The sequence below is a fragment of the Eptesicus fuscus genome, chromosome 19 (assembly GCF_027574615.1).
Source record: "Eptesicus fuscus isolate TK198812 chromosome 19, DD_ASM_mEF_20220401, whole genome shotgun sequence".
Taxonomy (NCBI): Eukaryota; Metazoa; Chordata; class Mammalia; order Chiroptera; family Vespertilionidae; genus Eptesicus; species Eptesicus fuscus.
The window spans coordinates 15,056,874-15,076,416 of NC_072491.1; the positions used below are offsets into that span (position 1 = coordinate 15,056,874).

The 19,543-nt window shown below is 33.1% G+C and overlaps 1 protein-coding gene across 39 annotated transcripts in view; it reads left to right on the plus strand.

The window, feature by feature from the left end:
- Positions 1 to 19,543, plus strand: part of RIMS2 (regulating synaptic membrane exocytosis 2) — a 357,229-nt gene that overhangs the window by 244,022 nt on the left and 93,664 nt on the right. For 17 of the 39 annotated variants that reach the window (XM_054708317.1, XM_054708319.1, XM_054708316.1 and 14 more), the window contains one exon: positions 6,069 to 6,169. The exons of the other annotated variants lie outside the window; for them this stretch is intronic. In XM_054708317.1, coding sequence (XP_054564292.1) covers positions 6,069 to 6,169 — 101 coding nt within the window. The remainder of the gene's footprint in view (positions 1 to 6,068; positions 6,170 to 19,543) is intronic. 39 annotated transcript variants of the gene reach the window in all.

Consider the following 19,543-nt stretch of genomic DNA (forward strand, 5'->3'; position numbering starts at 1 on the left):
TCATTTCAACAATTTCTATTCTTATTCCTCTGACTATGGAAAAACATCAGTAAGTTGTTTTTATAGTCTACCCTACTGAATCTAGAAAATAAACATAGCCATGCGTCCTCCTGTGTAACTGTCACCTCTAAATGAGCCAATAGCAGCATACACTGATTTTACATTTTTCTTCATTGCATTTAATTTGGCACTCATCTAACTCATGAATACATGAATTTGGCCCTTTTAACTGTTCATTTGGAATATCTCATTTTTGTCAATCTCATTATTATTGCCTGGAATCTTGTTTTGTTTTGTGCCTTTTCCACATTGTCTGTATTTTCTTAGAAGAAAAGTTTGTAAAGTAAGATTCAATAAGGTAGGGGAGGGTGGGGGTAAGGGAAGGAGATCAACCAAAGGACTTGTATGCATGCATATAAGCCTAACCAATGGACACAGACAGCATGAGTGGGGGGGGGGGGGCGGGGGGATAAGGACACATGTAATACCTTAATTAATAAAGAAAAAAATAAAATAAAATAGTCGGGGAAAAAAAGATTCAATAGGATAGTTAAATGTAATTTTTTTCTCTCCTCAATGGTTTGGCAAGAAATAGTTAATTTTTAAAATATGCTTCTACTATGTAAGTAGTATACTTTTGTAGTTTCAGTCAGAAAAATGCTACAGATAATATTTTGTTTTATGTTCAGATTACATTTATTATAAATACGTTTTATGCAAATCAATTAGATTTGTTAAAGATACACTTTATAGTGCTATCAATTGTTTGAATAGTTCAACAAAAGTTTTTGTTGGAAATCCTTCATTATTAATTAAAACTTAATATTGCACAAATGCTTTTAATTCTTAAATTTAACTGGAAAACAAATTTAATATGTATCTTTTAAAAGGTTAAAAGTTATAATACATCCAATTATAAAATGCTAACATTTATTGATCATTTTACAAGTTCTTATATTATCTTTAAATATAATAACATAAATTTGTTTTCTAACTTCAGATTGTTTAGAGGCACATCTTAGTTTTGTGAAGACAAATAACCAAAGAAAAGGGAATTACTGATAGTGTTTTTATCTTAGTTAAAGGAAGGCTTTTTCTTTAAGCTGACGCCACGCATTTACCTAGAGATAGAAAAGGATGGGTAGGGGAGGAGGGAGGATGTTTAAAACTTACTAAATTAGCTATGAAAATTTGGGGTACTAACTGATGTAGTTTCTAGATATCAGTAAGATTCATAAACTTAGACTTCCATGATGTCTGTGATTATAGGTTCACTCATATTTTTCTGAATTTTAGAGTTCTTTCTTGGAGCGTTGGTATTAGGTTTAAGAGATTTTTCACTTGAGATCCCCAGATTTGAGCATTTCATTTAAGATCACAAGTGTCATCTTCTGATCACTACTGTTCAGCCTCACTGTGAAATGACTGCCAAATCTGTGTCCCACTTCAAAGAATTTGGGGCATAAAGCTGCTTTGGGACCGCAGAAGCTGTATGTGTGTGTCGGTAAAGCAAACAAGACGAATTCTGTGTGAAGTGTACTACACAACTCCCTGAAGGGGCACTGATCTTTGTGGCACACGTGAGACGTTAAACCTAAGCAACCGCTGGCTTGCTGCTTGTTAATCGGCCCATTTTCTACTTCATGTCTGGATACAAAATTCACCTAGAACTAAATTTTTTAACTTGATTGTTTTAACATTATACGTATGACTTTAACTTTCTAGACACATTAAGTAGTCTTTTTTTTTTTAAGTTTAAAATAACCATTGATTGGTTTAAGCTTATTGACTTAAGAACAAGTAAAACTCTTAAATGGCTTATATATATCAAAGTAAATAGATACAAAATATGTGATATGATTTTAGAAAACACATTAAATCGGAATCAACAAAATACTGGATTTTTAAAATTATGTGACATAGAATGGACCAGAGTTTCCAATTTGAGAAACACATTTTGAGAGATTTATGAATTTCAGCATATCTACATTTGATTTTTCTTTTTGTTATCGGCCTTAAAATATTGAGAGTGGAAAAAAACAAAGCCTTTTATAATTTAAATTAGCATTATTAGGAAAGCCAATCAGACAGCTTGAATATTATAATTTAATACACTTAAATAGATTATTTCCTCAACAAATAGACAGAAATATATGCAAACTTTTGTTGTAAATGTGTTTGTACAAGAAGTGTGACTGTCCCATTAACTTCTTAATCACTTCCTACCTAAAGACAAATATGCAAATTGACCATACCTTTGCTATGCCCACGATTGGCCAGGAGGCGTGGGGGGCGGGACTCGGGGTGGCCGGGGTAGCCGATTGGGCCGGCGGAACGCTGAACTCGCGTCACCAGCGGCGGTATGAGCTCAGCGTCTGCGCCATGGCTGTGCTGCGGCACAGAAGGGGCCTCTGGGGCAGCGAGCTCACGTCCCACTGCGGACCATCAAAAGCTGGGGAGCTGGGTGCCTGTCGGCTCCTGCACCAGGCCTTTCAGAAGCCTTCGCCGCACTGGAGGCTTCTGAAAGGCCTGGTGCACCAGCCGACAGGCACCCAGCTCCCCTGCGATCGAAAGCGAAAGCGTGTAGGGGACCCTACACATGCATGATTTAATCATGCACTGGGCCTCTAGTTTTATTATAATTTGAAAGGCTTTGACATTTGATGCTGAACATATAATGACTAATTTTTAGCATGCTCAAATTAAATAAATCAAAGTACTAATATGTCTTTTGTAATAAATATAGTGTTATCACATATAAGAATGTGAATTTTAGAAATTCTTAGGTAAACTTACCCTCTAAACTTGTAAGCCAGTACTTCCCACAATGTATTTTTGTCATTATTATAGCAAGATATTAACAGATACTAGGTGAGGGAGTTGATTCTGTGATCAAATGATTATTCTTTATTGTAGAATTTTTAGGACCTTTTGTATGCACATTTGCAGTGTAAATCTGAAAGATAGGATAGTAAACAAAAACCTGCTCTTTAACCATTTCACTTATTTTCCTTTTCTGTAAGTACAGCATTGGACATCCGAGTTGAAAGTTTAGAAATTATGTATTTTATTCCCCAGCCAGAGAATGAACAGCTCTTTTTCTTGCAATGATTTCTCTAAATTGCTTTTTCATTCCTCAGGGAAAGAAAAAAGAAGACTTAAGTTTGGTTGAAACCAAAATAATATTATTGAAAATATTATTTCTAGGTTATTTTTCCTTAGGAAAGAAGACCAGCAAAGAAAAATGAACTTGCTGGTGAAGAATTTTTTATGATGGATCTCGTTATCAATAGGATACACTCTTCTCCAAAGATATTATTGTTTGTGGAGTGTTTTCTTTATGAGAATAGGTTGATGACATGTAGAAAAGGAATGGAATGGAAAACGTCACCTGAGCCTAACAGGCATATCGGGTTACTGTCCTAAGGATTAGCATCATAGGAGAATTTTAAGTTGTAAGTTATATGTATATTTACCCAAGTTTGCTGACTATATATTCTCTAAGGTGGTCCCTTGATATTTCATTGGTTAAGGCTCTAACAATATTTTTCCATTTAGGACCATCTATAGATGATGATTGAGTCCGGAGTTGAGATTGGAATTTAGTTGATAACACATTTAAAAGGTTAAGATGCAAACTCTATTTACAGATTAATATCTCTCATACCTCCCAGTTATCTGTTAAATGTAAGCCATAAGATCATCATAAAAACCTGATTCTACAAAATCTCTAAACCATTACTAAGCAATATTAAACCAATATACTTCAACACAGGGGTCCCACAAACTGTGGCCCACAGATCAAATCCAGCCTGCTACCTGTTTTGTAAATAAAGTTTCATTAGAGTACAGCCACATTCATCTGTGTATGCATTGTCTGTAGCTGCCCTAATGTTACAGTGGCAGAGTTTTGACAGAAGTCATGTGGTATGCGAAGCCTAGGATATTTACTGTTTGGCCCTTTACAGAAAAACTTTGCTAGCTCCTTCCAGCATGTAACCATACTACCTAGTAATCAGAAAGAATCTAATGTAGCTTCATCAGAGGTTGATGTTCAGAAAATAGTCTAAATATTAGAAAAGACATATATTTGTGTGTGTGTGTATATGGATCTGTATGTATGTGTATGTACATATGTATATATAAAATGTATTTAAACTTTTGTCAGTTGGTGCTATTCATATTTAAAATACTATTTTCAAACTATAATGTCAAAATGAAACATTCTAAAAAAAACTTCCCAAACTCTCAATTTAGCTAATACTCTTTCAATATACATATTTTTTCGATGCCTGGATGGCATCCCTTGCTCTGGGGTAAATCTTACCTTATTTTTATCTTAAATCTTGAGAATATCTCCTGAGGTACAAACAATTCTAAACTTGTATTTTAATCAATTAATAGATATGATACTTGACTATATTTCACATTTCTGTCATGGAGGCACTCAATTGATTTTATGTGTCATTCAATTGATGTTAACATGATATGTATATTCCTATTTTATAATTTGACACATAGCATAATCAATTATCAAATTTTTATTAAAATGTAACTTAAAATGAACTGAGTGCCTCACTTTATTGAATAATTGATTTGAATTTGCTGTTATACTTAAAGGTCATATAATGTGAAGTCTTTATACATTACTTTAATATTTTCTTAGTCCTCTTTGAAACTTCCCCCTCATATTATTTAATTGATTTCTACTTAAAATTTGTTACTATCAAGAACTATCAGATATATAAATTTTTAAAGAATGAATATTAAAATGCCTACCTTTAAACAGGCATATTTTTATCCAGATATCTTTATTGCAATTTCAAGTTATGATCTTAAGCAAGGGGTATGTGTGAGTGTATTTACATTCCTACCTACACTCAGTGCATGTGCATTTACTTGACAACATTTTATTATAGTTACCAGCCTACTAAGCTATGATTATTTTTCCCAGTTTGAAAATTTGTAGTGTACAAATGAGATTTTGTTTTTATTTGTTATTTTACTTGAGAAATGGAATCTATAATAGTAAAAGCATAATATGCTAATTAGACCTGACGTCCTTATGGGCATCCTTCCAGATGACCTTTCGAACGAAGCCACAGCGGGCTGGGGGCCGAGGCAGAGGCGGCAGAGGCCCCTGGCCATCGTAGTGGCGGGGGCTGAGGCAGCCACCATCGCCGTGGTTGTGGCCAAGCCCTTTGAACGATTTTCGTGCATCGGGCCTCTAGTTTTCCTATAAAATGTCTTTAATAAAAATCACAAGTATACTTTTAAAGCACTTTCTTTATATTTGCTAAAATTTGCTAACAGAACTTAGTTCTTGTCCTAACCAAAGTTTTTAAAGACCCCCTGACTGATGTGTCTTGAGGTAGCAGCTATTATAGAGAGCATTAATCTCATTTTAATAAGCTTGCCATCTCACTCTCTCACCTCCTTAGTTTTTTTTTTTCTTTTTCTGAAATGACTTCAGTAATACTCTGTGCCTTTACTGTCATGATTTCTTCTGAGTAGTATTATTCTAAGTGCTTCTTTCTTGATCCCAGTTCTTGAAAATTCAAGTTCAAAATATATGGATAACTGCATCCACATGTGTGCTAGGACAACCTGTTTTAAAAATGGGCTAATCTTATTAGCCCAATTGTAAAATTGTATTTGAAACCAATTAAACTTACAACTTTTCTCCAGTCAATAGATCAAGTGTTGATATATTATAATCCCAAGTTTTTATAATAGTATGATTGTCAAATTTATGTGTTGTCAAATATATACTCCTTGACCTACATGTACCAGAAAGTGTTTTTTATCTAGTGAAGATTTGTTTGTCTTTTGTTTAAATTCATTTACATTTTCTTCAGATTAAAATTATTTAATATATTTAATAATCATGCTTTTATTTGCAAAATTGCATACTTTAAATATATCTAAAAATAATACATTTAATTTGTATATATTACCTTGAATACAGTAATATATCAGCCTAGCATTTCTTCTTTTATATGTCCTGTAACTAGGGCTCACAAATAAGAACTGAACATTAATTTTATGGGTTTTTTTCTACTCGATAGGTGCTATGGATATAGAGGAGAGAAATCGCCAAATGAAAATTAACAAATACAAACAGGTAGCCGGATCAGATCCCAGACTGGAACAAGATTACCATTCAAAGGCAAGACATTTTTCTTTTTAAAAGTTGTAAAATAATCAATTAATCATATGAAACCATTAGATTCTCTTAAACAGCTGAATGCAGATCAGTCAGACACGAACATATAATTTAATAGCCCCATGATATTAAATGCTGAAATTTATTATGTATGTGTGTACTGACTTTTAGGTATAGAATTTGCCTTATATTTTAAAAAACCATTATATAATATAGAAGATAAAAGGAATGAAACTCATAGATGACCTGAAAAATAATTATTTTAGAATTTTTCATTTTATAAAACCTATGAAGGCTCTAACATCCTCAAAATGTTTAAGAACTATTATCTTCTTATGGTTTTCCTACACACAAATAGAATTTTTTGATTTTATAGTATTTTAACTGAATCTGGTTTATAAATGAGGTATTAGAAAAAAAATACATACTCATGAGGTGGTGTAAGGAGTTCAAAAGGTTTTTAAACTACTTTTTGGGAATAAGTTGAGGTGTGAGGTTTACCAAGGTAGTAAAAAAGTATTATTTCACAGATCTTGCTCTTCATTGCCTTTATATTTTCAAAATATTTTAAAGTTCATGATATTATTAATGGCCAAAGTCATGGAAAAACTTGTTCTAACGTACCTATTTAAGAGTTAATAAAGGAATGAAAATCACAAACCCTACTCATAACATTTAGTTATTACGTATTCTATGATTTAGTAATGTAATCACTGCCATCATGTCATATTTGTGGTTTATCTATCTGTGTGATAGTGAAAAGCAGTTTGGATTTTTATATACTTAGGTATATTTTATCCTTACCTCCTAAACCTTCAGTTTCTCTCCATTATACTCCATTCTTTGGTAAAGTCAAGACTTAAGTAAACATATATGCATATGTGATAAGTAGAAGGAGTTTCTAGATTCTCCACTATATAACCTAGAAGAGGTAGAGATTCTTACATCAGCATCATCTTTCAAGCCACAATCTCTTCCCCAAATATGGACACGGTGAACATACGATTGTTCATCACAAAATTCTGCTGTGCTGGAAATGGCACAGCCTGAGGCCAAGAGAGGTAAACCTAAGACAAACAGAAATAGCCTTGCCTTTTACTCACTGGGTTCTAAGCTTCTAGAAATTGTCCTCTAAAATAAAAGTATGAATAACTTCAAATAGGTTCGGTAAATTTCACAGAAAATAGTTTTTTAATGGTATATTTCAGATACATCTCTAATGTTTTGAACTTGATATCAGAAGTGATAGCTATGCCTTCCCAGGTATTTTTTTTTATATTTCTGCCTTGGGCTATGCAGATAGACCTGATCTTATGTGGCCTCTGTTATGCTCTAACCTCTCATTGATTTCATATAATCCTAAGACCAAGGCATGAAGTCCTAATAAAATAGGATATTAAAACTTTCGTAAACATATCTTCAGATAACACAAATTTATTTTATTTGCTTGTTTATACCCCACTATACTTCAGGAATGTAGATAATTTTTAAAAATACATATAATACTTTCAATAGTATTGTCCATGAAGAAATGAGTATCAAGAGAAAATGAAGTCAAGACTAAACAAGGTAAATTAAAGTTTGTGAGCAAAATGCAATGTGAGATCTTAGATACCTGCTGTATGTGGAGCTTATACTTTGACCATGAGCTTCCTAACAAAAGCAGCAAAGGCAGAAAGAAAGACTGGGTTGGTTATATGATTTACATAGTTAAATGCAATAAAAACAGGTTCCTTAGAAGCAATCGCAATGGTAATTCCTGTGGATACATGGCAGGAATTTCTTACAGGAGTGTTGACTAAAGAATACTATAGGCATGACTCAAAATATTTTTCAGAAAAACAAGTTTTGATTCCATTCCAATTTATAAATAAATGAATGCCTGAGGCTTCGGACTTACATAACATTGACACTATTTATTGCAGGCTAGACAAAGTGTAAGTCTTGGCAAAGGACTAATTATACTAAGCAATATAATTTCCTAAACACCCTGTATGGCCGTGATTTTCAAATGGTTTTCCTGGAGAATCAGCATCCCCTGAAGACTTCCAGGATGTAATTCTCTATAATTATAGAGGGTTCTTCATCAGTCAAGAGCACATATAGATTTAGTTATTATTCATTTCCATACTAACAGTTCCTTAGATTAAAATTCTCAACAGCATTCTTTTTAATTATGGATATTTAGCTTTATATTTTCATTCTTTTCTTCCTTATTTTGATAAGAAATGTCAATTAAAAGCTTGCTATTGAGCTAAGTACTCTAATACATTATATCTAATTCTTGAAAAAAATCATTTAACAGATGAGGGAACAAAGATATGGAAAGTTTATGGAATCTATCCAAATTTACATAGCCACTAAGTCATGGAAAGCATTATTTGTAGCTAGCCTGCTTCTCAAATGTGAGATATCTGAGATGGCCTCCGAAGCCTGAGACATGTGGAGCACATGCTGTGCTCCTGAGCCGTGTTCCTGAAATGCCAGTGAAGCTGTCAAGGAGCGTTGATGTGATGTCATCAAGCGTTAGCGAAGTTTCTTTTTTAACTACACCCTGCACATTTTACATGGCATTGCCTCCCTGAAGTTTGCAAGCTTCTGCACTGATAGTTTGTAAGCAGCGCTCACTAATCTTCTAAAAATCTCTTTAATAACTCACCATGAAAGCATCTGTAGAGCAATGCCTATTGTTACTGTTGTCCTAAGAATATTTTAAGTATATGAGAAAATGAAAAGCAGAGCGTCTATATTTAATAAGAGCAGCCAAAGGCATTTGCAGATATGATTCCTGTTTAATCAGTGGATGATTTCTTGGGGTTTTCCCCCCTCAAAACAGAATTTAACTGTGTAGGCAATGCACCCTTTCATGTCTATTGCATTCTCCTTATCTATTCTACTCTTGGCAGATGTTCAAAGATCAACTTTTATTTTTTTCTATAAAACCAACATTCTCTGCTCTTCAGTGGTTCAGAAAAATGGAATTTGCTTATTAAATTTAACAGAGCACATTATAATTCAGCATAGACCAACTACCCTTCTGGGAGTTACATAATGATTAATTAATATAATTAGCAATAATTGAAAATCAAACCATGTAGATAGTATAATCTGCAAATTGATATGGGGAATTTGATCATTTTATTTAAATATGATTTTTACTTTTTACATTAGCCATATTTAATATTTTAAAATTATCCCAGAATGTATTTTTAAAAGGGCAGTCCATAACATTTCAACAGAGACTGCTATACAGTTCATTGGTACAGTATTTATTTGGAACTCAAAGCCTATTTCTCTGTAGAACCCATGCCCTATATAAAATGGTAATAATATTCCCACAAAATCATCACAGAAATATCTTACCCCAATCATAGCACTTAGATTATTATTTTTCTGAGTTCTTATTTACCTCTCTAGAATGAAGTAATATAGCCCTAAATTGCTCAGAAGTGTTCAAAGTGGACCATAAGTCCATACTAATTCATTCAACCCATAACCTACTATATTGAGTTACTGCTGTGGGATCAGACAACAGTGCAGCAAAAGAAATGACAGGTGCATACCTCATCCTAGGCACTGTCACCTTTTCACCCAGGCTTTCTGTCTTTTAAGGGCCTATTCCCCAATTTCAGAGGCATGTTAGAAGGAAAGCAATCAAACTAATTTACATTAAGATATGCATAAAACAACACACAAATAGTTTCATGTTTTTTGAAAAAAAAAAACACACATCCTGTAAATAGAAATAAAACTCACATGATTGAATTGTAGGCCATATCAATATACAAAAAATTTAAACAGGTAAAGACAAAGTGTTGTTGGCAAGTAGATAGCCACTGTTAACTTAGCTGTCCCCTTTATTAGAGCTTAGTCTCCTCTCAACACTGAGAATACACATTAAATGCCAACCTTATGTGCTTTAAATTGACTTTCAAAACACAGCCAATAGGGACATCAGAGAGGGGAGAGAAGATGGAGTCAGGTTGGGGCTCCTTAGGAGTGGCCGTTTGTACTTTAGACTCCAGTGTCATCCAAGTGTCCCAGCAGTACATAAAAGTGTACATAGAGTCAAGCAAACTCCACCTGAGGACTTTAGATAGGTTTTTAAAATCTATTAAACCAGACTTTGAGACTTATTTCATAGGGCAATGATTAGGATGAGATGAGATTATGTATATCAGTGGTTTAGCATTTAGTAGAATGCTCAATAAATGGTGTAGCTAATATTTATAATTATTATTATTTTATAATAACATCAAATAGGCACCAGAAATAAATAAAATGAGGTCAAAAGAAATGGTAAAGAAATAATTGAACTAATAAAAAGGATTTCAGTGTAACTCAATTATTATTGAATGTTTCCTTTAGTCTCAAAAAGATTCAGGCAACGTAGATCTAAAAGGAAAAATCAAATTTAAGGGGAAAGAATTTGTGAATCTTCGAGGGATATGGAGATTTTAAAAAATAAAAGTAGAGTGGAACATAATATGTGATGAGAAATTACAAACTAAATTACTGAAATTGAGTAATTATGGTATTGGGGTTGATATTAAACATGTCTGGCCCTTGGGAAGTGGTTAACCGGTACACATGTGGGTATGGGGATTTAACAAGAAATGCAGTACTCCTTAATAGCGGTGACATAAACCAATCTGAAAACCGAAAGACTAAATTTACATAAAGCAAATTTTAGAATGTAGATTAGATGGGCCTTATACAAATTACTAAGAAGACACACGAAAATACAGGCATTTATAGAAGTGAAGAAATGAAAGATATGCCATAATTTTATAGCAGTGATTGAAATAAAATGTTAGAGAGAAAAAAAACATTTGCCTAAGTAGCAAAGTTGAGTTGCTGGTAGCATATGACACCTTCTAATAACGTTCTGGGTGAGCTGGGCTAGTGCCGCTGGAGAGAAATCTGCTGCAGCCTCAGTTCTCAAGCTGCCAAGAGACCCTGATATTCCCGTAAAACAGACACCATGGTGCCAGCGTTAGACCGGACCATCTGATGAACAGAACAGGAGAATTCTCATAGGAGTGAGCTCCGTAACCCAGGTCCTCCTCGTAAGGTCCTCCAGGAATAGCTTAAGATGTCCCTTAGAAGTAATGAAGCATCATTTTTTTGGAATAGGTTGTCTACTGTTTCATGAACAGAGGTAGGATTCAAATTTTCAAAAAATTCCTGCTAGACTTAGTCTAGCCAGGTATCCAGCAGAAGAAGGGTTTCAGTTTTTTAAAATAAGAATTAAGATCACCTACTCATAGTTTTCAGCCCAAACCAGGTCAAGAAACCTTACCAATTAATCTTAGTGGCCGAACCAGGATTTCTAAGCTTCAGTTCTACTTTGTAAAATTTTTCTACTGTTGTGTTTATTTCTGCACAATCCTGCAGTCAGAGAGCTTCATGTTCTGTAGCAAAATCTCAGGAGAACCCAGCCTCCATGCCTTTAATTCGTCGCCTGATGTGTACTTTTTTTACATCATTCCAAGGTTGTTCCTTTACCAAGTGTGTTTATGAAGAGAAATAAAACTAGATTTTAAAATCTAGATAATTAAACTATTAAGAGTTACAGTAATTCTAGAAGTGCAAGAGATATTAGTGCTAATCTTTATCATGACCTGATTTTAAAATCTTTAGTCTCACCTACAAAATCGACAAGTGCTAATTAAAAGCGAGTCATGGATTGAATGAAAACTAGATATGGTCATATTTTAAAAGACTTTATATCCTATTTTCTCTCTTCTGTGGTTTTTTTCTTATTCATGTTTGTGAAAGTAGATTTCTCATTCATTAAAATTCACAAAACTAGAATTAAAAAGTAACTAAAAATTTTCCATATGAATTTATATAATTTCTTGATTTATCTTTGAGATAACAAAAGGAAGGGATGATCAATATATCAAGGGAGGAGTAGCTGTTGCAAGTTTAACTTCTTGCTATTGGTGGGCATTACTGTAACCATAACAGCAACCACATTCACAGCACAGCTTCTAAAATCTACGTGACAGTAATAGAGATATAGAGGCAGTTTTGTTCATTACCCTTCAGCTTATTTTCAGTGATTATGACTGCAGAGTAGTGTTAAAAGTGTGGACTCCAGCACCAACTGCCAGGGTTCAAATCTTACCTCTGTGACTATTTATATGACCTTGGGCAAGTTAATTAACATCTTTGTGCCTAGATTTCTTATTCTATCAGACATGGTGATCCTAGTACCTACCTCATAGGATTGTTTTCAAGGTTAAATCCATTTATATATATACATATATGTATAACTCTTAATCAGAGTTTGGAATATAATAAGGAATAATTAAATGTTAGCTGTAAGATGATGATGATGATGATGATGATGATGATGATGATGATGATGATGGGAAAAGAAAAATTGTTAAATTGTTTCCAACAGATAACGCATTCATACCAAAGCCCTTGGAGGTTCAGGCCTATATTTTTTTCCATCAACAATCTATTAGATGTTGAAGGTAATCCTAAAAATATGTGGGTAGAAAGAGAAGAAAAGTAAAAATTAATGATAATTTTAAGACTAAAAATTTATTTGAGTTGTCTTATTTCTATCAGTTTAGTCAACTTTTTATCTACCCCAAGTAATTATGCTTACCATTTCTACTCTCTAGCAAGCTGATAGTACTTCAACTTTAATTTAAAGAAAGAGAGAGAATTATATTTACACGTAATTTACACACACACACACACACACACACACACACACACCCTAAAGCTTTGAGCCAAAGGAGAATTTCTTTCCTCCATATTTTAGTTGATGGAAGCAACAACTATTCACTTCCTTTTTGTCTCATAATAATACAAATATACATTGATTTATGTTAAAGATCTACAGTTAAAATAATATTCATGGAATTTTATAAATTTTAGAGTTTTATATGAGATTAATCTTTGAATTTAAAAGATTCTAACTTCAGGGTTGGTTTTTTTACCCTTAATATTTTGTGTTAGTTTGCTAGAGCTGCCATAACAAAATGCCACAGACTGGGTAGCTAAAACAATAAAAACTAATTTTCTTGCAGTTCTATAGAGGCTAGAAATCCAAGATCAAAGTGTTGACTGGTTTGGTTTCTTCTGAGACCGTCTTGGTTTGCAGATGGCCACCTTCTGGCTGTATCCTCACATGGTCATCCTTTTGTGTGTGTCTGTGTCCTAATTTTCTTTTCTTCTAAGGACACCAGTCCTATTGGATTAGTGCCCACCCACATGACCTGCTTTTACCATGTCTCCAAATACAGTCACACTCTGAGGTACTAGGAGCTAGGACTACAACCTATGAATTTGGGGGTACATAGTTCACCCATAACATATCTCTACAAAGTAATGAATGGTATTTTAAATATTCACTTTCATACATTATGAAAGCTTATTTGATTATAATATGAATATTGATTCTTCGGTAAATACATTATTTCAAACTTTTTGATTTCTTAAAATGTTTTTATTTCTCTCTTGATTTTTCCAACTACATTTTTCTCGCGTCCTAGCAGATGGAATATATTTAGTTTTGTGTTTGCAAGTTTAATATTAATATTATTTTTCTTAATTTGAAATATGGTTTTCTTATTCTTAATTTTATGGGGACATTTAAGCATTGGTCATTTTTCTTTATACATCACACCAGGAAATATAGAAAAGATTTTTATTAATGATTAAGAAGTCATTTGAGATGACTAAGGCAACACCTTATGTGTTAAAGAACACTATAAAATTGCAGGAGAATTTTTAATTTCTTTTTTAGTAAATATAATGTTTCTAAACATTGACAAAGGAAAGAATTTTAAAGAAGTTGCATTCAGCCATCTGCTGGTAAAAGGGTCAGTCTATGGACAATAGCTGCTGTTGACAAGAACAATAATTTTTTGCTATATATTGCCTAAGGACACACAGAGGAAACAATTTTACTTTACCTCCAGCAAAAAAGAAGTTGATGCATTGATCTTTGCTTTCATCACCCTCCAGAGTTTCTGGTTGCTAACAACTAGGATACCCTGCAGGGGATACAAGAGATGAATGTCATTGGTCACCAAGAGGAGTGAGATATTGCTTTATAGAATCAAGTAGGATATGGAAAATAAGGAAGGAAAAAATGTGATAAATAGGGCAGAAACATGCTCTTCTAACTCAAATGCCATATAATCTAAAAAGATTAAGTATAGACAAAAAAAATTACAAGTATAAAAATATTGAAAACAACAAGAATGTGAAAACTTACAGACCTTCCGAACCCGTGTCACTTATCACCTCCTAAAATACATATATTTCATCTTATATGGTAATTATTTGCTTATTTCTTGTCTTTTGGGTTAAAGTATGTACTTTTTGAGAATAGGGACTGTATTTTATTCATATTTGTCATCTCTCCAAGCATTTTGCTTAAAGGTTTTAGAGCAGGTGAATATTAAACATTTTTGTACCAAGGTAAGAACAAGATAGGAACTTCAGGAGAAAGTTTAGGCAGGTTGTTGCATGAGTCAAAAACAGATTTTCTAATGGGCATATGATTAGGTTTCTGTCTAGAGTTAATCACAATCGAGAGAATGCTGAGAAATGGAGGATGTGGGTTCTAATTCTGATTCTACCACTTAGGGGATAAGACTTTGGATAAATTTCCCAGTAGTTCTTCCCAGCTCACCTTTTTTCTGTGTACAAATTGAGGGAACCCTGTGATCTATAAAGTGCTGTGGAAATATATGGTTCTTTGGAGACTGCTTTGAAAAACATCACTATTCACACTTTGGTTTTAGGCAGCCTCATCATTAATTAAGCAACTCATTTAAACTCATAGCATTGTCTTTAAAATTAGGTTTGAGCTAGTTTTTTTTGTATTTCATTTCCTTCATCTAATGTTGTTTCATCAATTGATTCAATAATCTCTGATCAGTGCAGGCTCTCTACTAGATGTATTCTCACAGGTGATTGAACTATACATTTTAAAATGAACTTCTGGCTTAATAATTATGATTTAGAGAATAAATTTATATATATGTTTTTGCCTATTACTTTACATGAAATAATTGGTAGCTAAATTTGAATCAATACTTAAGTCAAGACCTTTAATCATTTAATGCACTTAATCAACTAGAACAGTGTGGAGCCATCTACATTGATAATTTCTATTTAATTTGGTTAATTATAACTTGAACATTTCTATAGTTTATTATATGATAGCTTTGTTCATGAGCACAAAATTTTGTTGTAATTTTTCTTCAGTTGGAAAGAAAACAGAGACTATTTATTGGCAAAATAAATTCACTAATGTTTTCCTAAACATGGAATTTTGATTATTTCTCTTTTATAAGTTTTGAAGATGGTATAATGATACTCCAATCTGGAAATAATATAGCTAATCTTGAAATATATCTCATATGAGAGAAGGAACTGTTGGCTGGTGATAACTTCAGGAAGTAGAAATATTGTGTGTATGGAATTCGGGTATGGAACTCACCCTACTACATGGAGGTGCCCAGTAATGGTAGTTATTTTTCTTGATTATAACATGTGAGGTAGGGGTAATAAAAAAACCCAAACCTGACAGCTGAATTCCATTCTGATGGATGAACTAAAACTCACCAGCTCTGTACAACTCCCTGAGTAACAAAGAAATGGCTATGATTTATTATTGGCCTTTTCAAATCATTTTCACGACTAGGAGTACTCACAGTGAGGCTAACAGTCTTCAGGGTCCAGTCATATAAGAACATGTTCCTTTCTAAGCCCATTTCCATTTTCTCCCAACACCAAAAATAAATAAATAAATAAAGGATTACCTGAATTTTGAATTGAATGTAAAAAGGTTAGTTTATATGATATTGTTTTTTTTAATCATTTTAAAGTTTCACTTGTTTAAAATCTGTCCAACTACAGCTCTAGTGGTATTGTAGTGTTATTTTCATGCTGTTTTTATATTCTGATTATAGATGCCTTTTTAGATAGAATTTTCAAAATTCCAGAAAAGGAATAAAATATTTATTTTAAAGTATATATGTAAGAAAGAAAACAATATATGACTATTTTAAAAAGAAATCACTTAGGTTCTAAATATGCTTGTCTAGTATCCCATTAAAAGTGAAATTTTTAAATGAAAAAAATAGACTTTTATACTAACAAGTTGTATAATTTTAGTCAATTCATTTAACTTTGTTGGCTTTTAATTTTATCAATAAAATGAGGAAACCAATGCGATATCACTTTTACCTTTAAGATATTGTGATTTATTTTTTTTTAATGACTCAGTGGTGAGCAAATAACTAAAAGTATGTTTCAGCACCAAATAACTTTGCTGGGCTTTTTTAAAGAAAGGTAGTTATATGAATCCTCTTTCGTATATCTGAATATATTTTGCAATCTCAGGGCACATTTAGTAACTTGCTCTTTTCTGCAACTCAGAACTGCATACCTGGGGTGTCTCTGACGCTGATCAACTATAATTCTAGATTCTGGTTCTGAAACATTAAAATAAAAAAATTGCCAGAGAAATAATCAAATGAATAACAGTAAAACAAAGAACTGAGAGAATGAGGAAGGAATAAAATGGGAGAAATGAAAAAATAAAGAAGAGAGGGTGAAAAGAAAGGAAGGAGGGAGAGAGGAAGAAAGGTATAATTTTTCCAATCTAGGAGTTCATAATCAAATTAGAGACACACATACATAAGTAGTGCTCATACAAAATAGGCTTTGTACGTGATATAAAACAAAAGTAATCCCTGCAAAGGAAGAATAAGAAGTCTTCATTTGTTTGGAGAATTCTATGACTACATTGCAGAATAATACGTGAGGTGAGGGACATATCAAGCAGTGGGGAGATCTTTAGCGAAGTTGTGGAAGTACATGATGAGCACAAGCCATGCTTAAGAAGCAGCCAGCTGGCGGTTCCTTTGAACGGAAATATAGAGAAAACTGGGATACATATTAGGAGATAACATTGGAAAAGTGGCTGGGACAAGATTGTGGAGGGCTTTAAATTACTCAGTTAAAAATGTAGAATATTCATTTTACACCCATGGGTTTTAAAGAAGGAGTCACTCAAATGAACAAATTTGAGCTTTTAGAAGATAACTTTAATGGTATATTTAGGATGCATTTGAAAAGGAGATTAAAGACAAGGAGTCCCATGCAGAGGCTATTGCTCTAGTCTAGGCAAAACATCATTGTTATTCCCTGCCATGTTTTGAGTATTGGCTCCATCCCAAATGCTCTTAATGCGAGCCCAGCTGAATCTGCTCTGTCTTCTCACATAAGGAATGAGTAGTAGGCCTCTTCCAGATTTTCAACAGAATGTAATTATTTCTGCCCTCTCCTAAATTTAATGGGTCATTGTAATTCTCAGGCCATTTCAAGTTTTTCAACACTGTGGTTACTCAGGCTATTATTTAGTCCTGATTCTCTTATACACAAGTACTTTGAGTTCCTCTGTTATTTCCTAAAGTATTAATATTTGATGGGAGCCCCACTTTATATTTCCAATCCATTAATTTCTGTTGTGTTCCACCTGCTTCAGATTCCCAGGACCTTGCTCCTACTTTGGAATATTAGCTTGCCACTCAATATCTATAATATCTCTACCTATATCCTAATAAAAGTTATAAATATTCTCTAAAAAATAAACAAACATCAGGTGATGAGCCATATAATATTTAAAGATATTTAAGAAAGACTAAATATCAGGAATTCTTATGGCTAAGAAGTATTTCCTTGTGATATTTCTTAATTCTGGATGGGTTTCTGCAAGTTTCTAATCTGCAGATTTAAAGAATCTTCTAGTCATAATAATGGTGTCAGTGTCTTCACAGTGACTCCTCTCTTCTGGAGAAATGAAGGGCTCATTGGTTTGGACTGTTAGCAGACAGTCTGTTCTATTCTCTCTGGGCTTGAATATAAATGAAATGTTAGCTATATCAGAATGAGGTACTGTTATTAATACATTTAGGAGTCTGGGAAGAACAAACTTAGAGAACACTTCTTGACTGAAGCAGAAATTTCAGGAATAATCAAGGATATAAAAATGAATCTATCACCTGAAACCAATACAAAATAATACTGAAAATAAACTACAAAAATAAAAAAATAAAAAATTTTTAAAAATGAATCTAAGACTCACTAAAGCTGTTGAAAAAATTTATGTTATATGGCTACATCTAAATCAATAAATGGCTAAGTGGTAATGCATATTATCTGTAAATTTAAAAATAACAGCTGTCTTAGATGTTGGAAAAAAATGATATAGAAAATATTTGAAAGTTGTTTATAAGCTATAAAAATTATTCAGTTTTTAATAATTATTAGTGTTATGGTCATCAATTGTTACATTCCTTGGTTTAACTTTTCTTGATGCCAAGTATAAACATAATTATAAAAAGTAACCCAGGTTAACAGCTTTAAGAATAAAAAAACATGAATTTCCAAGTTAGGTTTGGTGTTACCCTACCATAAGTAAATAAGCCAATCTACTGTCAAAGAACAATGACTTATTTTTAAGTGGGATATGGAATTAGGAACTTAAAACGTTTCATAGCTTTTTTCAAGTCAAGGTAAAATGTTTGAGATTGTAGCCGAATGATGATGAAAATTGAGTATCACAATTTAGAGCTTCTTTAGTTTCCTCATGGACTATGCCTAATTATAATCATGACAAATATTTTTTAAAAAGCTTACATTGGGCTCAGAGAAGAGACTTGCCCAAGATTACATAGTGGGGGAGTAGTTATACATTTATATCCTTCAACTTTATAGTCCGTGGTCATCATGATATACTGCTTCTTATCATTAAAATCAGATGACTGTATTATGGTTTTCATCAATATTGCTGGTGAAAGAATATCCCTTTATACCATGAGGGCAGAACGTATTTTTCTGACACAGAACAGAATGAGTGGCCTACATTCAGGTTTGCATTCAGATGTTCATAACAAAAAATCTTACAAAATTACCTGAATAAATACAGATTTTTTTTTCCCCACAAACAAGGAATCTAATCAGTAGCCCTTAGCTGGTACTACTCCCTGTTTTTAGAGCTTGTCTTCCAGCTCCCTGTTCTTGCTCCAGTTCCAAAGAAAAGCCAAGAGTGAAAGGCAAATGGCCATACCAGATGAGTCAGCTCACTGTACTCCGAAAACCCCAGGCCTGCTTGTATCTCAGAGGCCAGACTCAAGTCAAATGATCACCCTGGTTACAAGGGATCCTGGAAAATGAAGTTTTGTTTTGTTGTTGTTGTTGTTAGACAACCTAAGTAAATCTGGATTCTTTTAGTAAAGAACAAAAGGGGAGAAAGAATATTGGTAGGCATTCAGCAGCAACTGTGACAAATAAATAAATGTAATAGACTCTGATTACTGACGTGAAAGACCA